The sequence below is a fragment of the Macaca thibetana genome, chromosome 13 (genome assembly GCF_024542745.1).
Source record: "Macaca thibetana thibetana isolate TM-01 chromosome 13, ASM2454274v1, whole genome shotgun sequence".
Classification (NCBI taxonomy): Eukaryota; Metazoa; Chordata; class Mammalia; order Primates; family Cercopithecidae; genus Macaca; species Macaca thibetana.
The window spans coordinates 105312236-105333774 of NC_065590.1; the positions used below are offsets into that span (position 1 = coordinate 105312236).

Consider the following 21539-nt stretch of genomic DNA (forward strand, 5'->3'; position numbering starts at 1 on the left):
GGAGCAGAGCCAGGGAAACAAGGTCCCACTCTCCGCCCGCCACTGCGGAGCTGCTGGTTCGTGGGTGAATGCTCTCCGCCAGGCCTGCACCGACGATTCTGCAAGCATTTGGTCCACTGTGGGACAAAGAAAGTGAGATCTGCGCTGAAGGACTTACCTGAGCAGATCTTTAAAAATTCTGCAGCAAGACCCATAAAAGAGAAAGTCTGGGGAGCTCCGCACCCCCAGTGAGGTGGAGACCGGGGCAGTGTCTGCAGAAGCCGAATCCGAAAGGAAAAATCACTGACATGTCAGTCTGTTCCCAGTTTCTACGCTGTGCACTTTTACTAAACGCGTCCCATCTGCAAAGGCCCCTGGACACCGGGATACGCACGGCCATGTGCTCGGCATTGCGAGGACCCGCCCTTAGACCAGCAGAAAAGGAAAAGTAACCAAGGATGTGAACCGCCCGTGTCCACGTCCCCGGGGCGCGGGGATTCGAGGAAGGCGACGCTGTGGTGGGCCCCAGCCCGGGCCGGGAGGGCCTCCTGCTGCAGGCCGGGCCCCGCTTTGTGGACAAAACAGTAACGAGTTGGGAGGCCAGTTGGACGGGGACAGGGCGGGACAGAAACCCACGTGGGAGGCCGGGGGCGTGCACCGAGGCAGGGGAGCTCCCTGGCCTGGGGAATTTGTGCGTGGACAGTGGGAGGCAGCACATGGGAGACGAGCCCGTCGCCAAGGCCCTCTAGGACAGCGGCCCCCAACCTTTTGGCACAAGGGAGCGGTTTCATGGAAGGTAATTTTTCCACAGAAAAAGGGTGGGATGGTTTCCGGATGAAACCGTTCCACCTGGGATCACCAGGATTCGCTTCTCCTGAGGAGCCCGCAGCCTGGACCCCTGGCAGGCGCAGTTCTCAATAGCGTTTGCGTTCTCGTGAGAATCGAATCCCGCCGCTGACATGACGGGAGGCAGAGCTCGGGCACTGCTCACCTCCGGTTGTGCGGCCAGGTTCTAACAGGCCGCGGCCCAGGGTTTGGGGACCCCTGCCCTAGGAGATGTTCCAGCATTGCGGCTGCTCTCAGAGAGGCTGCTGGAAGCTCTCCTGGCGGCGGGGGGCAATCACGGCTGAGCCCCTGGAGCCATTTCTCAGCTCTGGGATGGAACGGTTGGGACCTAGGCTGAGGCCCAGGGACCCCGCAGAGGGAGAAGCACAGACCTGGACTGAAGTGATGAAGAGAAGGGAGGGGTTTCAGGGCAAACAGCAGAGGCCGCTCGCTGAGAGGATGGCAAGGGGGAGGATGCAGGCCTCTGGCCCTCCCTTTCTCCCGACCTGCAGCTCCTGGCCCCTAAATGCCATTCACAGACACAGGGCAAGTCGAAGGGGCTGGGGAGGTTCAGAGGACGGAAGATGGGAGCTGCTCCCTGCATTTCTGAGGGTCACACTGAGCGGGGCTGGGCCACAGGCACCGTGGACCGACCAGGCGTCATCCTCGTCCTACAGTCATAGTCTCAGGACCTCTGCAGGAGGCCTTCCCCCCAGCCTTCCTCTCATCGTAGCCCAGGGCGGCAGCGGCACTCAAGAGTCGTCTTTTTTTCTTTTTTTTTTCCTGAGACAGAGCCTTGCTCTGTCGCCCAGGCTGGAGTGCAGTGGTGCAATCTCGGCTCACTGCAACCTCTACCTCCCGGGTTCAAGAGATTCTCCTGCCTCAGACTCCCAAGTAGCTGGGATTACAGGCGCCCGCCACCATGCCCAGCTAATTTTTGTATTTTTAGTAGAGACAGGGTTTCACCATGTTCGTCAGGCTGGTCTCAAACTCCTGACCTCGTGATCCCCCCACCTCGGCCTCCCAAAGTGCTGGGATTACAAGCATGAGCCACTGCGCCCGGCCAAGAGTCTTCTTTCAACTTGGAAGTCCTGCAAAATCCTGCCACAGGCCTCTTCCGGGACTCCGCCTGCACCTTCCAAGGCCTGGGTGCACTCACACTCACCCTGGGCCTCCACTCACTGAGCCATCACAAAATGCATCCAGACATTTTATGCTTTCAGAAATCGTCACTAGGCACCTGCTCTGTCTCCAGCACTCTCCCATCTTGGGGATTTTAACAAAAATTGCATTTTAATCCTTGCCCTCAAGAATACACATTCTTTTCATTAAACTTCACAAACACAGTCAATTCAATATTTTATTCTCATTTCACAAGTGAGCAAACAGGAATGCATGAGTCTTTCCTAGCCAGCTCCACGTCTTATGTGCGTTAGAGCATCGGGGGGTGCGGTGTGAGGTCCAGTGGGCCTCCTGGTCTCACGAAGGACTTGCCAGATGTGGTCACCTGACTGCAGAGTCTACCTGGATGGAGGGGGCCAAAGAGGAGGCACACCTGCAGGAAGACGTGTGCGACAGCCGCAGTGTGTCCAGTGGCGGGAAAGGGAAAAGTGGCGTTAAAATCCAAGCATCCTATTTTAGGAGAGCCTTAACAGATCTTTTGAGAACTTCTTACTTTTACAAATGAAAACATCCAGCTCGTCGTCGGAAGCAGATTAACGGATGAGCTAGGGAAGCAGAAGTGTCAGCCCCCACCCCAGCCGGATTTGCAGGGCGTCCTGCTGGGATCTGATGGGGAGGTAGGAGAAGACCCAGGAGGGTGCCCCGGAGTGGGAGCGGCTGCCAGGTTGTTGCCCAGGCCCCATCAGGGAGGCCTGAAGAGGAGCCTGTTCCCTCTGGAACGCAAGGGGTTCGTTCACGCCCCACACTAAAGAGAGCTTGAGGAGCACGGGGATTTCCGGTGTAAACAGCAGCAGGCAGGGTGAGAGGCTCCATCAGAAGCAGCAGTGCCAATGTCTAGTAACGAATAAATGAACAAAAAAACAGCAAAGGGAACCATGAGCTAGGACCCCCTCAGGGACTATCCAGATTCCTGGGGATGCAGTCACGGCGAGCAGGAGAAGCCAGGGTGCCCACCGTGCCCACCCCGTCACGCCACCTGGCTCCCAGAGGCCTCTCTGCTCCTGGGGCTTCCCGTGCGGCTTGCCCTGGGATGGGAGAGGACGCGGGAGCTGATGATGCTGGAGCTGATGACACCGGGGTTAAAGTCCCCGCTGCTCCTTCTCCCACTGAACCTAGGAACATCATCAGCAAACACAGCAGTTCACAACCACAGAGTTCTGGGATGAGCAACAATTACTGGTGATTGTCTTAGACGTTCTAGGGCTACAAAAACAAATACCATACCTCGGGCAGCGTAGAAACCAGAAACTTATTTCTCCAAGTTCTGGAGACTGGAAGTCCGAGACCAAGGCGCCAGCAGATTCGGCGTCAGGCCAGGGCTGCACTGTGGTTGGTAGACAGCGCCTTCTCACTCTGTCCTCACACAGGAGAAGGGGTGAAGGAGCTCTCTGGGTCCCTGTTATAGGGGCACGGATCCCATCACGAGGCCTCCTCACTTCCCACATGCCCCTCCCCCTCACACCATCCCGGTGAGGGTCAGGATTTCAGTGCACGCGTTTTCAGGGGACACGGTCAGGCAACAGCAATGATTATTTAGAATTTTATGAATATTCTGTTATAATTATGAGATGCAAACATCACATCAAAAAAAATAATAACTTAGACCAGTGGTGTTGATGAAGAATACTGAAAATATTTTTATACTGAGATAGGATTTCCCCAAAAACAACCACTAATATCCCCAGTTGAAAACGTATTACGATCAAGTTCTGCTATGAATTTTCCCGTTTTCTTCAAAAAAAATTTTAAAACATGTATTACAAAAACAATATCTAGAAAGCTTAATTATATTAGTGCAGATATTAAAGAGATATTTCTAATAATTATGTAATCTGCCTGCGCTAGTAGAGTGTTTCTAGATATATCCCTAACACATATCTGCTCTCAGCAGATGGGGGAGCCAGAAGGGAGATGGTTTCCCCTGGAGTCGGGCGCGCGCTCCTCTGACTACCCCAGCCAAACTCCACCTTATTTTGCTGGCCATCACACCACTTAAGGACAGGGTCCGTCTAACACTTAATATACAGGTGGAATACAATATTATATATAGAGAGAATAAACATGTATGTTATATACATATATAAAACATTATAGGCCAGGTGCAGTGGCTCATGCCTGTAATCCTAGCACTTTGGGAGGCCGAGGTGGGTGGATCACCTGAGGTCAGGAGTTGAAGACCAGCCTGGCCAATATGGTGAAACCCTGTCTCTACTAAAAATACAAAAATTAGCCAGGCATGGTGGCACACACCTGTAATCCCAGAGGCCATAATCCTGTAATCAGGAGGGTGAGGCAGGAGAATCACTGGAACCCAGGAGGCGGAGGCTGCAGTGAGCCAACGTCGTGCCACCGCACTCCAGCCTGGGTGACAGAGCAAGACTCTGTCTCAAAAAAAAAAAACACACACACACACACACATTATATACAGAAGTTTTTCACCTCACCCATAGTTAAGTGCCAGACGGCCCCTGGCCTGTAGCACAGTGAGGACTCCGGTTGACCCGCATGTCCAGGAGCCCCTGGGAGGGAGGGAAGACCCCTCAGAGGCTGAGGAGTTGTGAGGAAGCCGAGGCACGGGACTGCATGGAAGAGGCGCTCCGCACACAGGACGTGCCATCTTCAGCAAACAACCAACAGGACAGAAAAGGAGGCAGAGGCGCCTTCCTGCCCCGGAGGCCACCGGCCACGTCTGCCACATGTGCTCTGAAGAGCTGAGACTCATCCTGACGTCGACAAACCAGTGGCTGAGAAAAGTGAAGAGACACCGGGAAGTTTGAAAACAGATTGAATAGCTGGTGATATTAGAAAACTGTCTAAAAACTGTGGGTGAGATAAGGAGATTGTGGTTATGTTTTCACCCTTGAGACTGGGGAAGCAGGAGGGGCACAGGTGACTAGCCTGGAGAGACAGCTAAGTTTGGGGTGAGTTCATTATTCTGCTCTCTTTACTTTTGTACATTTGAAATTAACTTTTAAACCCAACCTTTCTATAAGCTTGATGCTTCCCATAATAAAGAAGATTTCTAAGCAACATTATCGCTCTATAAAAGTTTCAAAAAGCTCTGAAAGTTATACAATGAAGGGCAAACTTCCTCTGCTCTCAGAGCCCCAGCTCCCAAGATCCCCCCTGAGAGGCAGCTCCAGCCGAGCACCCATGACCAGCGCTCACCACATGCATGAGTACACGGACACACACATGCACACGCACATGCACCCCGTGTGCATAACTGTCATACTGTACGCATTGGTCTTTTTGCTTTTTCTCATTGTCAGACAGCCTTTCGCTGGCAACCAAGCTAGTAAAATAATGCTAGTCTACCGCTTGCTTACCACTGCTTCCCTGCGGGGCTGGGACACTAGACAGTTGACTAATGGCCGTCCTGTGTCTTGTCCACAGCCTGTCAGGATGCCCGAGAGCCACGTCAGCGATGAAGAAGGCAAAGCTTTCTGGAGAGCAGATGCTGACCATCAAACAGCGGGCCAGCAACGGTGAGCACCCCCAGCCCTCGTGGCACACGTGGTCAGGAAGGCCCAGCGGGCACGGCCACGCCAGCTCTGTGTCCTTTAACAGACTCACTTTTCTTAGAAAGCAGGGGCAGGGATAATTCTGGCCCTCTCATCTATAAAGCTAAGCAACTTGAGAAAAAAAGCAGTCTTTCTCAAAACCGTCTCCCCCCTTCACCAACTTCACTACTCGCTGGAATCACAAGCCCAAGTCCTGAGGGTCTCTCCAGCACTGGTCAATTTGCTCCCTGGAACCCCAGTGTGCCCACATTTCTGCCTCTGTCCCTCAGGCCCTCATCTGCAGTTTCTCCATCCAGGAGCAGCTTTGGGGCCCCCCAGGCCACAGATAACAAGGATGGTACCCCCTCCCCTGTTGCCCTCACTCTCCGCATGTCTAGTGCCTGATTTTCTTGATTCCACCTGCAAATCTGTTTTGTTCTGAGGGTGTCTCTTGTCACCAACTGGCACAGGTGTGTAGAGAGTTCTGCAGAGGAAAATTGGGGGCCTCTGGAGGAGCAGGAGAGAGGAGAGCCACTTAAACCCTTAGAAACATGCACAGTCCACTCTCACGACCTGAGGACTCTATTTGCGAGTTCACCTCCCTGCTAAAATTAATTTGTAGACACAGGCAGTGATCTCAGTGCTTTTGTAGTTACTCCTGTGCATTCACAGAGCAGCTGAAGTGTCTGGTGTTCCTAAGTGCAGGGGGCTGTGATGTGCCTCACAGAGAAAACACACACGTTAGCCAGGCTCCCTTCGGACAGGAGTCATGGTTTTGACTGTTGGCTCTGAGTTCAATGTTAAGGAATCCACAGTGTCTATTAAATAAGTTGTCTTTAAATTGGAGCACACATAAAACAGGTGTATTAGTCCATTCTCATACTGCTATGAAGAAATACCCGAGACTGGGTAATTTATAAAGGAAAGAGGATTAATCGACTCAGAGCTCCACATGGCTGGGGAGGTCTCAGGAAACCTACGATCATGGCACAAAGGGAAGCAAACATGTCCTTCTTCACAAGGCGGCAGGAGAAAGAAGTTCAGAGAGAAGTGGGAAAAGCCCCTAATAAAACCTCCAGATCTCATGAGAATTCAGTATCAGGAACAGCATGGAGGTAACCACCCCCATGATTCAATTACCTCCCACCAGGTCCCTCCCAAGACATGTGGAGGTTATGGGAACTATAATTCAAGATGAGATTTGGGTGGGGACACAGCCAAACAATATTAACAGGTTTTTTTATTTTTCAACTGACAAAAATGGGACCAGAGGCTGGCAGGAGCTTGGCCCCTTGTTTCCAGAAGCAGTGATCCTGCTCTCAGCCTGTGAGCAGGTAACTTTACAGCGCATGGCCCCTGGGAATAATGAGATCAGCTGTAACCTGTAGCCACTGAGCAGACTGGTCCCCTTCACAGCAGAAGCCCAGCCTCCCCTTCTCAGCTCTCACTTGCAAGATGCACCCCTAATTTTGTATTTCTAAAAGGAGCCTGCAAAGCTCTCCAAGCACCACAAAGCACGGGATGCCCTGGGCTGAAGGCTCCCAGACCTATGATGCACAGATCCGTCCTGTAAAGCTGACCCTGGGCAGAACCTGGGACCTCCTGCTGTACGTTTACCAAAGGGCACCTCCTCCCCAAATCCACCGAGTGAGCCACACCTGAGCAGCTCCCAAGCATGCAGGCACGAAGCCCCTGGCCACAGCCATGGGGGTCTCCTCTCATCTGTTATTGGTGGTCCTGAGGACAGCATGAGAGATGCCTGCATGTCCCACGTGTGTGCCTGCAGGATTCCCTGTGCCAGCAGCCAGCACAAACTATTCCTCAACACGTGGCCCATTGTTCACCAGAAAGGTCATCAGCTTCCTGATATTGGTCCTCAGAGTCTGGGGCTCCTGGAGGCATCCTGCCTCCCAGGCTGCTCCTGTCAGTTTCTACCTTCCAAATACCCTGACCCACCCGCACAACCTCTCCCTGCGGGTGCAGTCCCAAGCAGCCAGTGTAAGGACCCTGCTTTTGAGATACCAGGATAGCCAACGTTCGCTTCCCAGTTAGTATGGAGCAGTGTTCCTTGCCAGAAAGAAAACATTCCCTGAGCTCCATCCACATGCCAGGCGCTTTTCAAAATACTTAGAGGGCATTTCACCCCTGAATAACCCTGGATTAAAGCGGAAATCCTTAGACAATTGATCTGAGTCCATGTGCCTTTGTTCCCCATTAATGAAGGACGTGGCGGTTAGGTTAGGTAGTCCAGTTCAAAACAGAAAAGGAAAGAAAGCATGGAGAGAACAAATCTGCCGACCCTAGAGGAGGAGCCATTCACACCTGGGCTAGTCCACCTGGGCAGCGGTGGGCAGATCCCTGAGGTGGCCGTCTCTTCGTTGTCGGGCCTGAGTCGACATTTAGGGCACTAGACATTCCCATTACTGCCGCACACAAGGAGTTAATTCACAAAAACAGGTGCTAACTCGGAGGGATGAAGATAAGCAGTTGGTCTGTGACTCTAAACTAGAGGAACCAACAACTGGGCTTCATCCCACCAGAAAGCAGCCAGGGCACAGGCACTCCAGGGTCACCGGCCACCCGCTGGGCCCAGCTCCTGCTGCTGGCCAGCCTTCAGCCAGGTCGCTGCATTTCACCCGAGCTGCTGGACACACAGTTCGTGTAGTGCTAAGTTTCAGGACAGAAACAGTTCCCCTTCTGCAGATCCTAACGCACGCACGTCCACGGGTGAAAAAGAGGAGCTGCAGGTCACTGGGAGAACAGGTGGTGGAAGTGGGTCCCACCCAGGTCTTCCTAAGTCCAGGTGGGTGCTGACGCCTGGGGCTGTTGATTCCTGACACTGTTGGCACCAAACCGAGAGAGTTCTTACCGACCCCCAGAGCACAGTTGTGTGCCCAGGCATCATTTCCGTGTATGTGTAGCTAATCCAGGAAAGGGGATCTTTCCTGCTGCTCTTCAGAGGACAGAGGCACAGCATCCAATTTCTGCTGCCGTGGTACCATTCTTCGCGTCCAAAGCTCTATGTTCCTGTTGCCTTTGCCACAGATGTGGAAAAGACAATCCCTCTCTTTCTTTTTTTGGACTGGATCTCACTCTGTCACCCAGGCTGGAGAGCAGCAGCACGATCTTGGCTTACTGCAGTCTCCGCCTCCCAGGGTCAAGCGATCCTCCCACCTCAGCCTCCTGAGTAGCTGGGACTACAGCTGTGCACCACCACACCCAGCTAATTTTTGTATTTTTGGTAGAGATGGGACTTCGCCATGTTGCCCAGGCTGCTCTCAAACTCCTGAGTTCAAGCAATCTACCTGCCTCCGCCTCTCAAAGTGCTAGGATTACAGGCGTGAGCCACCGTGCCTGGCCTTAAATATTTTAATAGAGACGAGATCTCACTATGTTGCCCACTAGGTTGCTCTTGACCTCCTGAGCTCAAGCAATCTGCCCACCTCAGCCTCCCAAAGTGCTGGGATTACAGGCATGAGCCACCATGCCCAGCCTTCTTTTCTTTCATATCCTGAGTGTAAAGCCTTTCCTGGGGTCATTTTCTCACGAGATGCTCAGCAGCTTCCCTGCGTGTGAGGCCCAGATACTGTGCGGGACAGAGAAGCCACTGGGACCCACCGTGAGGCACTGACTCGGCCAGGGAGGCCCCTGGCACCGGATTTTAGTTCTTTCTCTTGAGCATTTGTCTGACAGGGAAGTAGCTGTTCCAGATGTCCTTGAGGTTCCCTTCTGGCTCTAAAGTATTTTTCTTTCTTTCTTTTTTAAGTTTAGGGACGAGCCTACTCTCGTGTCTCTCCCCGACAAGGATCACCTTATTTTCTTTATCCGTGGAGTGATCTCATCACGCATTAGCACTCAGCTCTGCCTGAGCAGCCAGGGTGACCCTGTTAGTGAATCTCCCTTCAGAACCCTTTTGCAGTTCGCCGTACGCCTCTTAGCGCCTTGGCACCTTGGCTGAAGTTGTACAATCAGTGGCTTTTTGGGGGGTTAGTGGGGGCAGGGGCAGTGTTTAGGAGAGAAGGAAATAAGATAATGCTTTTTCTTTCCTTTTACTATCACAGCAGAAAGCAAGCTAGGGAAAGGAGCTCTAACCTCCATCGAGCCCCGAAAACATGAAGCACTTTGTCAGGAACTTCATCTACTTATTTCGCTTAATATTCCTGAGAGCTCCAAAGTGTGGGAACTCACATTTCTACTTCAGCTGTAAGGAAGGAGAACGAAATTCCAGGAGGCTTGGAAATTCCACCAGGCCATTAGTGAGAGTGACCAGTGCTGGCCGGGTTCACCATGGGACGCTGGTCTCTCAAGCGTTACCAGGATCCTGAAATAAATCAAAATCTTCCAGGACCACGTTATGCTAATTTGAGTAGGATTTTTTTGCTTGTTTGGTGTGGTGTCCAGTGGGTGGATTTTCTGGCTCTGAGATGCTGCTTTTCAGCTGGGGCCCTCCCTGCTCGGGCCAGTTTTTTACAAAAGCAGTTTCTTCCTGAGGGCTTACAGGCCAACTGGTGGAATGTATTATAAAACCCTGTTTGTGGCTGGGCACAGTGGCTTACGCCTGTAATCCCAGCACTTTGGGAGGCTGAGGCAGGCAGATCACCTGAGGTCAGGAGTTCGAGACCAGCCTGGCCAACATGGTGAAACCCCATCTCTACTAAAAATACCAAAAATTAGCCAGGTGTAGTGGCAGGCGCCTGTAATCCCAGCTACTCAGGAGGCTGAGACAGGAGAATCGCTTGAATCCAAGAGGTAGAGGCCGAGGTCACGCCATTGCACTCCAGCCTGGGTAACAAGAGCAAACTCCATCTCAAAACAAACAACAACAACAACAACAAAATTCTAGTTTCAGCCTAACCATCCACAAAGTGAGGCTCAGCTCAGAGGCCCCATCAACCCCAGGGACTGCTTCCTGGGCCACTCACTGCCCTGCTGCAGGGGGAAGGGAAATTCCCACCCAACCCAGAGCTCTCCTCTCCCTGAGGGGACTTCACACGTGCCTGGGGGCTCGTAGGCTGTCCCAGGGATGTGGCTGTGGACAGCTCTGCAGAATTAGTTTGCAGGCCCTCCTCTTCCACATTCCCTCATCCTCCAGAATCTTATGGGCCGGGTATGCCTCTGTGACCTGCCAGTTCTTCCTGGCACCGTTTCCCCGTCTCCCTCCTCCCCCTCACAAAGGAATGGCATGCTGTGTGGAGCCGCAGTGGGCAGCCGCAGGACTGAGATGTTCCCAGGCTCCCACAAAGGGCTGGTGGTGACCACTTGGGCCTGAGGGTGGTCCCCCAGGACAGAGCAGAGCTATGGAAGTAATATCCACCCATCCATCACTCCCAGAACAAAACTAGAGATGAAAGGTTGTCATGGGACCCGTGTCAAGACTTTTGTTTGGATTTAAAATGACACTGACTTCTGTCAGAACAGTTGACCTGATCTGGCAGATCAGTTAGATAACCAAGCCTGATAGGCCAGTTAGTTTGACATTTCTCATAAATTATTCAAACTAAACATCCCCGTCCAAGGTTTTTGATAGAAACATATTGAAAGGCCTCTGCAAGATGGGATCCCTAGGAACGTGCTTGAGAAATTTGCCCGTGACGGCTGTAGACAGTGGAAGCGTCACCAGGTCCAGTGTTCTGAGGGCCTCCTTCACACGGAGGGGTTCTAAAGGCATTTGGATGCTTGCAGTTTAACAGAAGCTTATGGGGAATGCTTTTTAAATGATACATTCATTCATAATTTAGTTGCTTTATGAATTGGGATGTTTTTGCATTAGGGGGTATTTTTATCTTGGGGGTATAATTTTTTTTTTTTCTCATTTCACTAAAAGCAGCATCTAAGGCCCAATCCCACTGATCCGTCACTTTCTCTTGCTCTCATCTTTCTGACGTCTCGGTAGAGAGGAGCCTCCACCTCTGTCCTGCTGATGTCAGCAGGGGTTTGGGGTGCTTTCAGGCCTCAGACTCTGGTTGATTGCACCCCTTCTTCCCTTCTGTCTGCAAAGCTTGAAAACAGCATCTACCTACTGGGAGCCTCCTAGGCCTGGATACATTTTCCATTAGTTTTGAGTAAAGATCCATTGTGGTGCTGTAGAACCAATGAGAACAGCAATCTCAAATCCTGAGTTTTCTAGGGTGATTGCGTTTGCCAAACTCCTGCTCTCCTTCTGTGTACACCCAATTGTGTGAGGTCAAGTGGTCACAAACAGAGAGGAATCTCCATATCTTTGGCGTTGGCAGTGTAATGTTGCCAGTAACCAGACACAGCCGGTCAGGGAAGCAGGTGTCCAGAATGTCCTTTGTAAATACGGGCATCTGGGCCCTGTGCCCAGCTATGCCAGGACTGATCCATGTGCCCCGTGGACCTCAGCAGGGCAGCTGTCACCCACCAGGGACACTCAGATGGTCAGGTACACACCTGGCTGAGGTCGTCATTCTGGCAGAGTTTACAAATTGGGAATTCTGTTAGTTAATACATATTTTTTTAATAATTCAGAATGAGATTTTTTTATTCGCTAAATGTCGAATATTCAGAGAGCCCTTTTGTGGCCATCTCCCTCCAGCCAGTCCCCATGTCCCTCTCCCACTTCCCACAGCTTCCTGTTGGTGGATGAGGTGAGGTCATCCTCAGCATTTGCTGGACTGCATTTGTGGTTACATGTCTGTTGCCCATTTTCCGACCCAGAACCTAAGCTGAGTGAAGGCAGGGAGGGCCTGGCCTTGTTGGTGAATGTGCCTGCAGAGCCTGGCCCCAAGCCTCGGGTGTTTGCAGAATGTCTGATGCAGAGAGCGAGTTGGGAGAGAGAACAAAGGCAGGAGAAAATAGGCCAGGCTCAGCAGATCAGCACCCAGGACCAGGTGGTTTCTGCCTCGTGTCCCAGGGATATATGTAAGACCCAGGTTAACTGTCCCAGGGAGCTCGACCCTCAGAGTGCCCGGGAGTGTCCTGTGTGTCTCGATTGTTTTTGTGGGGGGACTTAGCTGGGGAAGGGGCAGTGGTAGGGAATAGAAAGACTCAAGATTGTGATGATTTTTTCCTTTCTAATTCAAGAGTCTATTTTCCAAGCAAATTCAATTACAAATGTAAAAGGAACAAAGAAAACTCCCAAAATTTTAACTCTAATATTTTTGTATATAATAGTTTTAACATACTAATATTCATTATTACAGGTATAGAAAATGATGAAGAAATCAAACAGTTAGATGAAGAAATCAAGGAGCTAAATGAATCCAATTCCCAGATGGAAGCCGATATGATTAAACTCAGAACTCAGGTAACAGTTTTTGAAGCCCTCAATTTTAGCTCTAACACATGCTATTATACCAGAGATACATGGCATGAAATCGGCTTTTAGGAGAGCTGTCGTTTCCGCTTTCTTTGCTCTTTTACTTCCTTTATTTTTCCACCTTATGATGTTGATCTTCCACGGACACCATTCCATGGCCGTGTTCGCTGTAGCAGGGGCCATGGTTCTCTCGTTTTCAGTCTGCACCTGTGTCTGTGTTTTTTAATAAAGTGCATTTGTGAATAGGCATTTTCAGAGGATCACCTGTTCCTGCAAACAATGAGGGTTTTCCTTCCAAGATACTTCAGGTCCTTGTGTTATTTAATCACTATATTAAATGGATAGCGACAGCCGAGGTTCCCAGAATTTAAAACAAGGAGTGCCTGCCACATAGGACTCCTGGGTGTCTGGGGTTTGGGGAAGCAGCCCCAGTGACTTGCGGCTGCAGAGCCTGGGGTTGGGAAGAGAGAGAAGTGGCAGCTGGCAGAGCAGCTGTGGTCACCTAACCCCCTCCGTGCCCACAAGCAGCCCACAGGATAAACATCCTCAGCCTCATCTTAAACATACAGCTTCTAAGACAGAGAGGCAGCTTCCTCAGCCAAGCCGAGGCCACAGAGGCCAGGCTGGACCCTGTCTGACCGTGAGCCTTGTGCCTGGCATCCCCCACCTTGCTGCGTTAGGGTCCCAGTCGCCTAAGTACACTCTGGGAGTGGAATTTATTTGCTGACCACCCGACCATCACATTGCCCACAGGGTGAGCCAAGGTGTCCTGTCTTCTTAGAAATGAGGTCTCCATTCCGGCCCCTCCCCGGCAGGCCGTGGTGTGATGAGGTTCTCAGAGGATGCTGACCAGCCTCCAGGAAGGTTGCTCAGTTTGCTGGGAATGAGCCCAAGGACTGGATGGAAATGAGGATGGTGACACCACCGGCCACCTACGTGATGATGCTGTCCTCCTAACAAACTCTGAGGGGCTCCCTTATTATCCCCCCTCCGTAAATGAAGAGGCTGAGGCTGGGGAAGGTTGAGGGCCTTTCCCGTGGTCAGCGAGGTGTGGTCAATGGCTCTGTTCTGCTCAACAGGTGGTTTCCACCCACTGGGCACAGCTTTCCCAAGGATGGAGACATCCTCTGGGGCTGGGGCCCCACCAAGCAACCGAAAGGGATTTACAGGCCCCCCTGTGGGTACCAAGGATGAGGCCAAGGGCAGGAACTCCCCACAAGGCCATGTGGCTGCTGCCTGGGCATTTTGATGCCAACCTATTTCCCCAGAGGGCATCACTGCCTTGATCTGACCAACCTGGTAGCCCCAGGGGCTGTGTTCAGGCCTTCCTAGAATCTTACATTGGCCTGGCTGGGGCTCACCCAACACAGGTTGGAATTTCCCTTAAGACTTACCCGAATGTTGGGCTTGGGGAATAGAGTAACAGCCTGTGGCATTTCTCAGCCCCGGGACCAGCCGAGGCCATGGAAGCGGCATCTTGGACTGTATAGGAGACTCCATGGCTACCGGAGCACCCACGAGCTGCTGGTTCTGGGAGAGAGTAGGAGGTGACCTAGTCAGCAAAGATTGTTTAACTGGGACAGATCAATTCACCCTTGAGTATTACTCCGTTCTCACACTGCTAATAAACAACCTGAGACTGGGTAGTTTACAAAGGAAGTGGGTTTAATGGACTCACAGTTGTATTCTGTTTATGAGGGCGACAAGCCGAAAATCTTAATTTATTTCCTCCTTCGAATGGCACCTCTCGGGGCACTCTCTGATGAGGCAGAATGTCCTTGTCTGTCCAGGGTGTTGAGTCCGTGGTCTACTGGGGCAACCCAATTCCAACAGGATGCCCTTCAGGAAGCGGGTTCTTCCCACTTTCCAAAACCCCTCCCTCCGCAGTGAAGGCCTGCTGCTCCGTGGCCGTCCATGAGGGACGGATGGCAGCTCTGATGCCAGCTGTGGATGAAGCACTGGGGCTGGGGCTCAGCCGAGGGCTGAGTAGGCTTAGAGGTCATGTCGCCTGGGTCTGAGCCCTAGGAAACAACGCATGTGCCTACGCAGGCTGCTTAGAGCACTCTCTGCACCTGCACAGGCGTGGCCTCCCCCTCAGGAAGCACTCAGGTTTGTGTCCCTTCTCACTGGTTCCTCTGTGCCTTTCTTTATCTCTGAGATGAGTAGTTGCTCCTAACAGCATGTATTTGGACCTAATGTCAAAAATGAATGTGTAGCGTTCACATGTATTCTCACTGACTCGGCTGATGAGAGAGGTGACTTCCCAGATGTGCCCAGGGATGGACCTTCCTCTATTCTAGAAGAGACAGGAATGTGCTGAGCCAGAGTCCCCCAGCTCTGCAGCTCTCAGCGTCGGATGATGAGCTCCAGTCCACAAGTTGTTTTGTGAGCACCAGGCCTGAGCTCGGAGACAGGCGGCTGCTGACGCAGGCAGCTTAGAGCCTGATACTCCTTAAACGGGTTAGACCTGGGGCAAAACTTAACCAGAAAACAATGTGCACCCACAGCCAGGAGCCCTCCTTGCTGTCTGTGCCACGGCCACTGCCCGGGGAGTATGGAGGAGGAACATGGGGCAGGCCAGCTCTCCAGGGCATAACGCGGCCCTGCCTGACGGCCTTGGCCTCCCTGCAGCAGCCTTCACGCCCTTTGCATTTTCCTTTAGAAGGTCCGGACTTTCCCATGCCTCTCAGGCCCTCACACCCTCAGGGAGCATGGCCAGGAAGGGGAACAGGCCCAGATCCCGTGTTTTCTTGTCCACTCTGACCCAAGAGAAAGGCAGACTTCTCCCACTGCCCCATGACATGTTCAAGACACACTGACACGGGGATGCGGGCCTGTGCACAGAGCCCATGCCAGAGATGACACAGGGCTGTAGGCCTGTCCCAAGCCCAAGCCATGAGATAGATGAGAAGTGGATGCCACGGCCCGATGTTCTCTCTGCAATGGGGACAGACGGAAGAACGGTAGAGTCAGTGCTCAGGCCTGCAGCCCGGTGATGAGGGTCCTGCACAGGGAGGGGTCTAGATTTTAATCTGGTAAAGAACAGATCCAAGAGAAGGAGAAAGGAGACTCCGTCCAAACCTTTAAATTTCACGCCTGTGCCGGACGGGGGAGACCCCCGCGCCTGTGCCGGATGCTGCAGAAACCGCCACACCTGTCCTGTGCCCCGTGGTGGGGAGACTGCAGCGCCTGTGCCGGATAAGGGGGAGACCCCCGCGCCTGGGCCGGATAAGGGGAGATGCCCGCGGCTGTGCCGGATAAGGGGGAGACCCCGCGCCTGTGCCGCATAAGGGGAGACCCCCGCGCCTGTGCCGGATTATGGGGAGACCCCCGCGCCTGTGCCGGATAAGGGGAGACCCCCGCGCCTGTGCCGGATAAGGGGGAGACCCCCGCGCCTGGGCCGGATAAGGGGAGATGCCCGCGGCTGTGCCGGATAAGGGGGAGACCCCGCGCCTGTGCCGCATAAGGGGAGACCCCCGCGCCTGTGCCGGATTATGGGGAGACCCCCGCGCCTGTGCCGGATAAGGGGGAGACCCCCGCGCCTGTGCCGGATAAGGGGGAGACCCCCGCGCCTGTGCCGGATAAGGGGGAGACCCTCGCGCCTGGGCCGGATAAGGGGGAGACCCCCGCGCCTGGGCAGGATAAGGGGAGACCCCCGCGCCTGTGCCGGATAAGGGGAGACCCCGGCGCCTGTGCCGGATAAGGGGGAGACCCTCGTGCCTGGGCCGGATAAGGGGGAGACCCCCACGCCTGTGCCGGATGGAAGGAGACCCCCGTGCCTGTGCCGGATAAGGGGGAGACCCCCGCGCCTGTGCCGGATGGAAGGAGACCCCCGTGCCTGTGCCGGATAAGGGGGAGACCCTCGCGCCTGTGCCGGATAAGGGGGAGGCCGCCCCTGCCACTCTCTGCGGAAGGGGTTTTGTGTTACGTCTCAAGCCCAGGAGTGCTCTTACTAAAACTTGGAAAGGTTTTTTTCACTGTTCAGTTGTGAGAATTCAAATTAGGACAAACGCAATTTTATTTCATTGAGAAGATTAGTTTTCCAATTTGGAATGTGTTTAAACACTATTTGGGGTCCAATTAGTGCGACCAAATACAATTCCTATGTGGCTGAAAAATCCGTTCTTATGCTTGGCAGCTTGAAGAGTGGGTCTCGGGGACTTCACGCCACACAAACGCAATCAGAAGTCCCGACACCGGCCGGGCGCGGGGGCTCCCGCCTGTAATCCCAGCCCTTTGGGAGGCCGAGACGGGCGGATCACGAGGTCAGGAGACCGAGACCATCCTGGCTAACAGGGGGAAACCCTGTCTCTACTAAAAATACAAAAAAAAAAAATTAGTTGGGCGCGGTGGCGGCGCCTGTAGTCCCAGCTGCTCGGAAGGCTGAGGCAGGAGAATGGCGTGAACCCGGTCAGGCTTCCTCCCGGGGTGGCCCAGCACCAGCAGAACGGCCGAGGTGTCTGTGGGATCTGCTGTTTCCCCAACTCCATTCAACTGGATTCAGTGTGGCCTCAGCTTCAGGGGCTGGGGCACCCACGCCGGGCACACCCACGCCCCGGTTCTGGACTCCAAGATTCCCCAGATACATCTCATCCGATTCAACTCAGTTCCCACCAGACCCCAGATCAGAGACCAGAAAAGCTTGCCCTTGGCCCCAGGGGACGCCCAGAAGTTGCTTGTTATCAGAATCCGGAAGAACAGAAGACTGCCACTGAGGAAGAGAGAGCAGGGGACTCAAGTGCTGGGCGCGGCCCGGGCAAGCGGCGTTTGTGTGAACTACATGAGTGCTGAGGGCCTGAGTTCGAGACCCCACCGTGGGGGACTGGAGCAAGGAGACCGAGGAGAGATGATGGGAGTCCTGCAGACACGGGAGGTGGAGAAGGGAAAAGAGCACTCCCGGCACAGGAAACAGCAGGAGCAGGAGGAGAATGGCTCAGAGCTGGCTGGGAGGCTGGGATGTTGACCCCCGTGGCTCAAACAGTGCAGGCATTTGTCAGGGAGGTGGGGGCGGGGGTATTTGAGTATAAAAGGGAGCTCGTGTTTTCAGGCCAGGCTATTCTCACAAGAAACCCCCCAGCTCCTGGTGCGAGGGCCCAGATGGACCAGCATGAACAGCCCTGTGAAGCTTGACTTCTTCTAAGGTTGGCAGCTCAGTTAATCCCACAGCCTGCACCACTTTCAGATGATGGCTGTTCTCCCTGGAGCTAAGCCTCTCTGCGGTCCAGCCTCCCTGGTCAGCACCGGCATGGGCAGGAGCCCGTCCTCCCTGCACGAGGACACTTTCCTTGGGGTTACGCCCTTCCACCGCCCCACTGCTAACGCCTTGCGATTCCCACCCATTTTACTCTTCTTCCGGAAATGTTTTCTAAACACATCACGCCATCCAGGTACTTAGTCTAGACCAGGTATTGGCAAACATTTTCTACAAAGGACCAGATGGCAAATATTTTAGGCTTCTGGGCCACGCAGTTGTGTTGCAGTGTGACAGCCTCACAACACATGTGTGAGTGTGACCCTGTTTCAACACAGCGTCACATGGTTCTACAGTTGGAACTTAATAGCTCTTCTGTGTTACAAAATGCTGTTATTCTTTTGTTTTTTTCTTACCACTAAAAACCGCAAATGCCATTCTTAGCTCAGTCTTAGCTTTCAATGTCAGGCCCTGGGCTAGATTTGACCTTTCTCTGCTCCAGGTGTGGTCAGAGGCTGCGCAGTCTAAGAAATGCTGAGGTCCAGAAGGACAGAGGGTGTGGCCAAGTCTGTAAAAATGTGGGTTTGGACCTAGACTGGCCATCAGGCTGCTGCTGACGCGGGAACTTTCTTGGGAAGATCCGGGAATGCACTGCTTCCTAGCAGCCTGAAAAACTTTTGGTGTTTCTTAAAACAATCAAAAACAGGACCCACGGTCGTCAGAGGGCTCCCCACTTTACCACAGGCGACTCGATGGTTCTAGAAATGCAGACTCAGATTCGCCAGTGCACATCGCTGACGATGGCAGAGGTGGCCGGCCCAGCTCCCAGCCAGGCCCCCAGACCCACTCGTGACACAGGCCCCTCCCCGTGTAAGCACCTGTGATCAGGGACGCCTTCCGAGTGCCAGGAACCATGTACCGTGGCTGCTGTGGGTTGGGTTTGGAAGAGAGACACCGGCCTCTGTGGCCCTCCCCAGCCTGCTCAGCCCCATCCTCAGAGGAGGCCTGGCGTATGAGGGGCTGGGCGGAGCCCCTGCATCACCTTGCTCGGCAGCGCTGTCTCCCATGACACCACAGCGTGCTGGCCAGCTCCAAGATGTTCTGAGAGGGCTCTCCTTTACTCTGGGCCCCTAAGACTGGGTCAGAGGCCCCAGGAATAACAAATGTTTTCTCACTGCAAACATGCCTCACATCTCAGTGTGAGTGTATGTTGTGGGCAAGGAGCATTACTCCCATTTTCCAGAAAAAGAGTCCACAATTTGCCTGGCTAGGATAGTAAGGAACGGGTAACAGTGACCCTGAGACACAGCTTCTTGCCACCCTGGAGGAAGGCCTCAGGCAAGCAAACGTGTCCCGTGTGAGAAGCCCGGGGCCCTGTGTGTGTGGGCTGGAGATGCAGGAGATTCAGGGGCCGGGGGGTGTGCTTGAGGGAGGTAAGGCTGTGAGACCTGGCAGATACCCATCAGTTCTGGTTTTGGGTCTCCAGGCATCCCCTCTGACCTTGGACTGGGCTCACCACACAGCCTGGTTCAGCAGATGATCATTTTGGCCAGGGCTTTGATGGGATGTTTGTTCAAACTGCATATTTTGTTCCACTGCTAAGTGGATTCAACACAATGAGATTTGTTCCATTTTGAGAAAATCAAAGCATTTATAAGCACGGAAGCCCCCCACCCCCACCCCAGCCACAGACCCGGGTAACATGGGAAGGAACAGCCTAACTCCTGAGTCTCACAGAGAGTCCTGAGCACAGGAGCATGTCTCTGCCTCTGCAGAAGGGGCTAGACTTTCCAGCAGGGAACATAGGTTGAAGAAGGAATGGATCTAAAATGTGTCCCCATGAATTTTGCTGGGGACGACGAGACAGGGTGCTACCCCTGCCTTGGGCACCCCACAGGCTGCTTCTCTGCTAAGCCGGGGGAGCAGCTGGACTTCCCTTTACTCTGAGCCCCAAAGACCAGGTCAGAGGCCCCAGGAATAACAAATGTCTTCTCACTGCAAACACACCGCACCTGCCAGTGTGAGTTCGTAATGCAAGGAGCATTATGCCCATTTTCCAGAAAAAGAGCCCACAGTTTGCCCGGCTAGGATAGGAAAGAATAGCCAGAAGCACCTCTGAGACACTCAACCAGAGGTGAGCTGGGCTGGGCTCATCCAGGAGGGCCCGCTGAGGGCCGGCAATGGGGAGGCCTGTGCAGGGTTCCCTGAGCACAGACAAGGGGCTGAGGGTCCTGGAGCAGCGGCCATCTAGGAAAGCCACCGGGTGCACAGGGCAGGAGCCACCATCTGCTCAGGGAGGTGCCCATCCTGCTGCTGGCCTTCCCCCTGCGTGGGCCCTTTAACAACCTCGGGACCTGGGCAGTGGCGCCTCACCCGAGATTAGATTCCATCATAGAAAACCTATGTCTCTTTACACTGACATCATCTCTAGTGAGGTCCCAGCCACAGCTGCCACCAGCTGTGAGTGCAGGCACGTGGCCGCCCAGGAAGGGTTACAGAACGCTCTGGAAGACGAGCACGAGGCACGCAGCCCTTCGGGGCCCACCCAGGAGTCGTGGGAGGGCAGGCATCCACTCCTGAGCCTGCAAGGGGGCAGCTGGGAGGGGAACAGTAATTTGATAAATAATCCCAAGGAACACAAATGAGAAGGTCACCAAGGACGTGCATGGAAACAAAGCTGTGTGATTTCGGTGGGTTCTCCACAGGGCACCATCCCTGCAAGAATGGTGGGGGCTGCGATTCCTTCCAAGGAGAAGGCCCACCCTCCCCACTTCATCCTGGAGGGTATCTCCAAGGGGCACCAGTTTTCTAACAGAGGGTCTGTGCCTGGGGCTGGTGGGAGAACCCGGGATTTGACCCAGTACAGCCAAGGGAGGGCCAGAACATAGAAGACAGGACCAAGAGGGAGAGGAGGAGAGACTCTCATGAGAGGACTTGGGAATGACACGTTGGGGAAGGAGCGGAGAGGAGCGGGTAGGCCAGGCCAGCCCTGGACTCTGCGGGTCAGCTCGGTCTTCCAGAGAGAAGCCCCAGATCACGCACGGCAGAGGCACCCCTGGGTGGCCGAGGCCGACACCCCCACGGACAGGGCAGCTCCCTGCCTGCTGCGTGTGAAGTTAGTCCTGTGCCGTTAGAGGCCCTGACCTTGACCTTGATGATACTTAAATTATCTCTGGAATATGCAAGGAAGGGTCCGCGGTGGGCCTTTTTCCTTAGAGAAATGCAGGAAGACCACCCTGTGGGCACAGTGCCAGCCCGGTGCCATCTGAAGAGATAGTGACACCCCCACACAGAAATGAGCATTGGAGGACTTAGCTGTGGCAGAATTTGATTCAGGCTAGAAAGGAGAAGTATTCGCATCAAGTCAGTAAAACACTAAGCCCCCACACACTGCAGTCCCGTCAGGCCAGCTGAGAGAACAGGATGGCGCAAGGAAACAGTCCCACTTCCCCAGTTGTCAAGTGCAGTGAATCCAAAGCATAGACAGCAGGTCCTTAAACGGCAAGCGCTCACCACTGAAGCCTTTTTCTTTCTTTCTTTCTTTTTTTTTTTTTTTTGTGAGATGGAATCTTGCTCTGTC

At 53.6% G+C, this 21539-nt stretch overlaps 1 protein-coding gene across 23 annotated transcripts in view; it reads left to right on the plus strand.

Annotated features, from left to right (window-relative positions):
• Positions 1–21539, plus strand: part of MYT1L (myelin transcription factor 1 like) — a 536335-nt gene that overhangs the window by 511071 nt on the left and 3725 nt on the right. For 16 of the 23 annotated variants that reach the window (XM_050753176.1, XM_050753173.1, XM_050753193.1 and 13 more), the window contains 2 exons: positions 5383–5474; positions 12653–12762. In XM_050753176.1, coding sequence (XP_050609133.1) covers positions 5383–5474; positions 12653–12762 — 202 coding nt within the window. The remainder of the gene's footprint in view (positions 1–5382; positions 5475–12652; positions 12763–21539) is intronic. The other 7 variants (XM_050753184.1, XM_050753194.1, XM_050753189.1 and 4 more) reach the window with 1 other exon arrangement.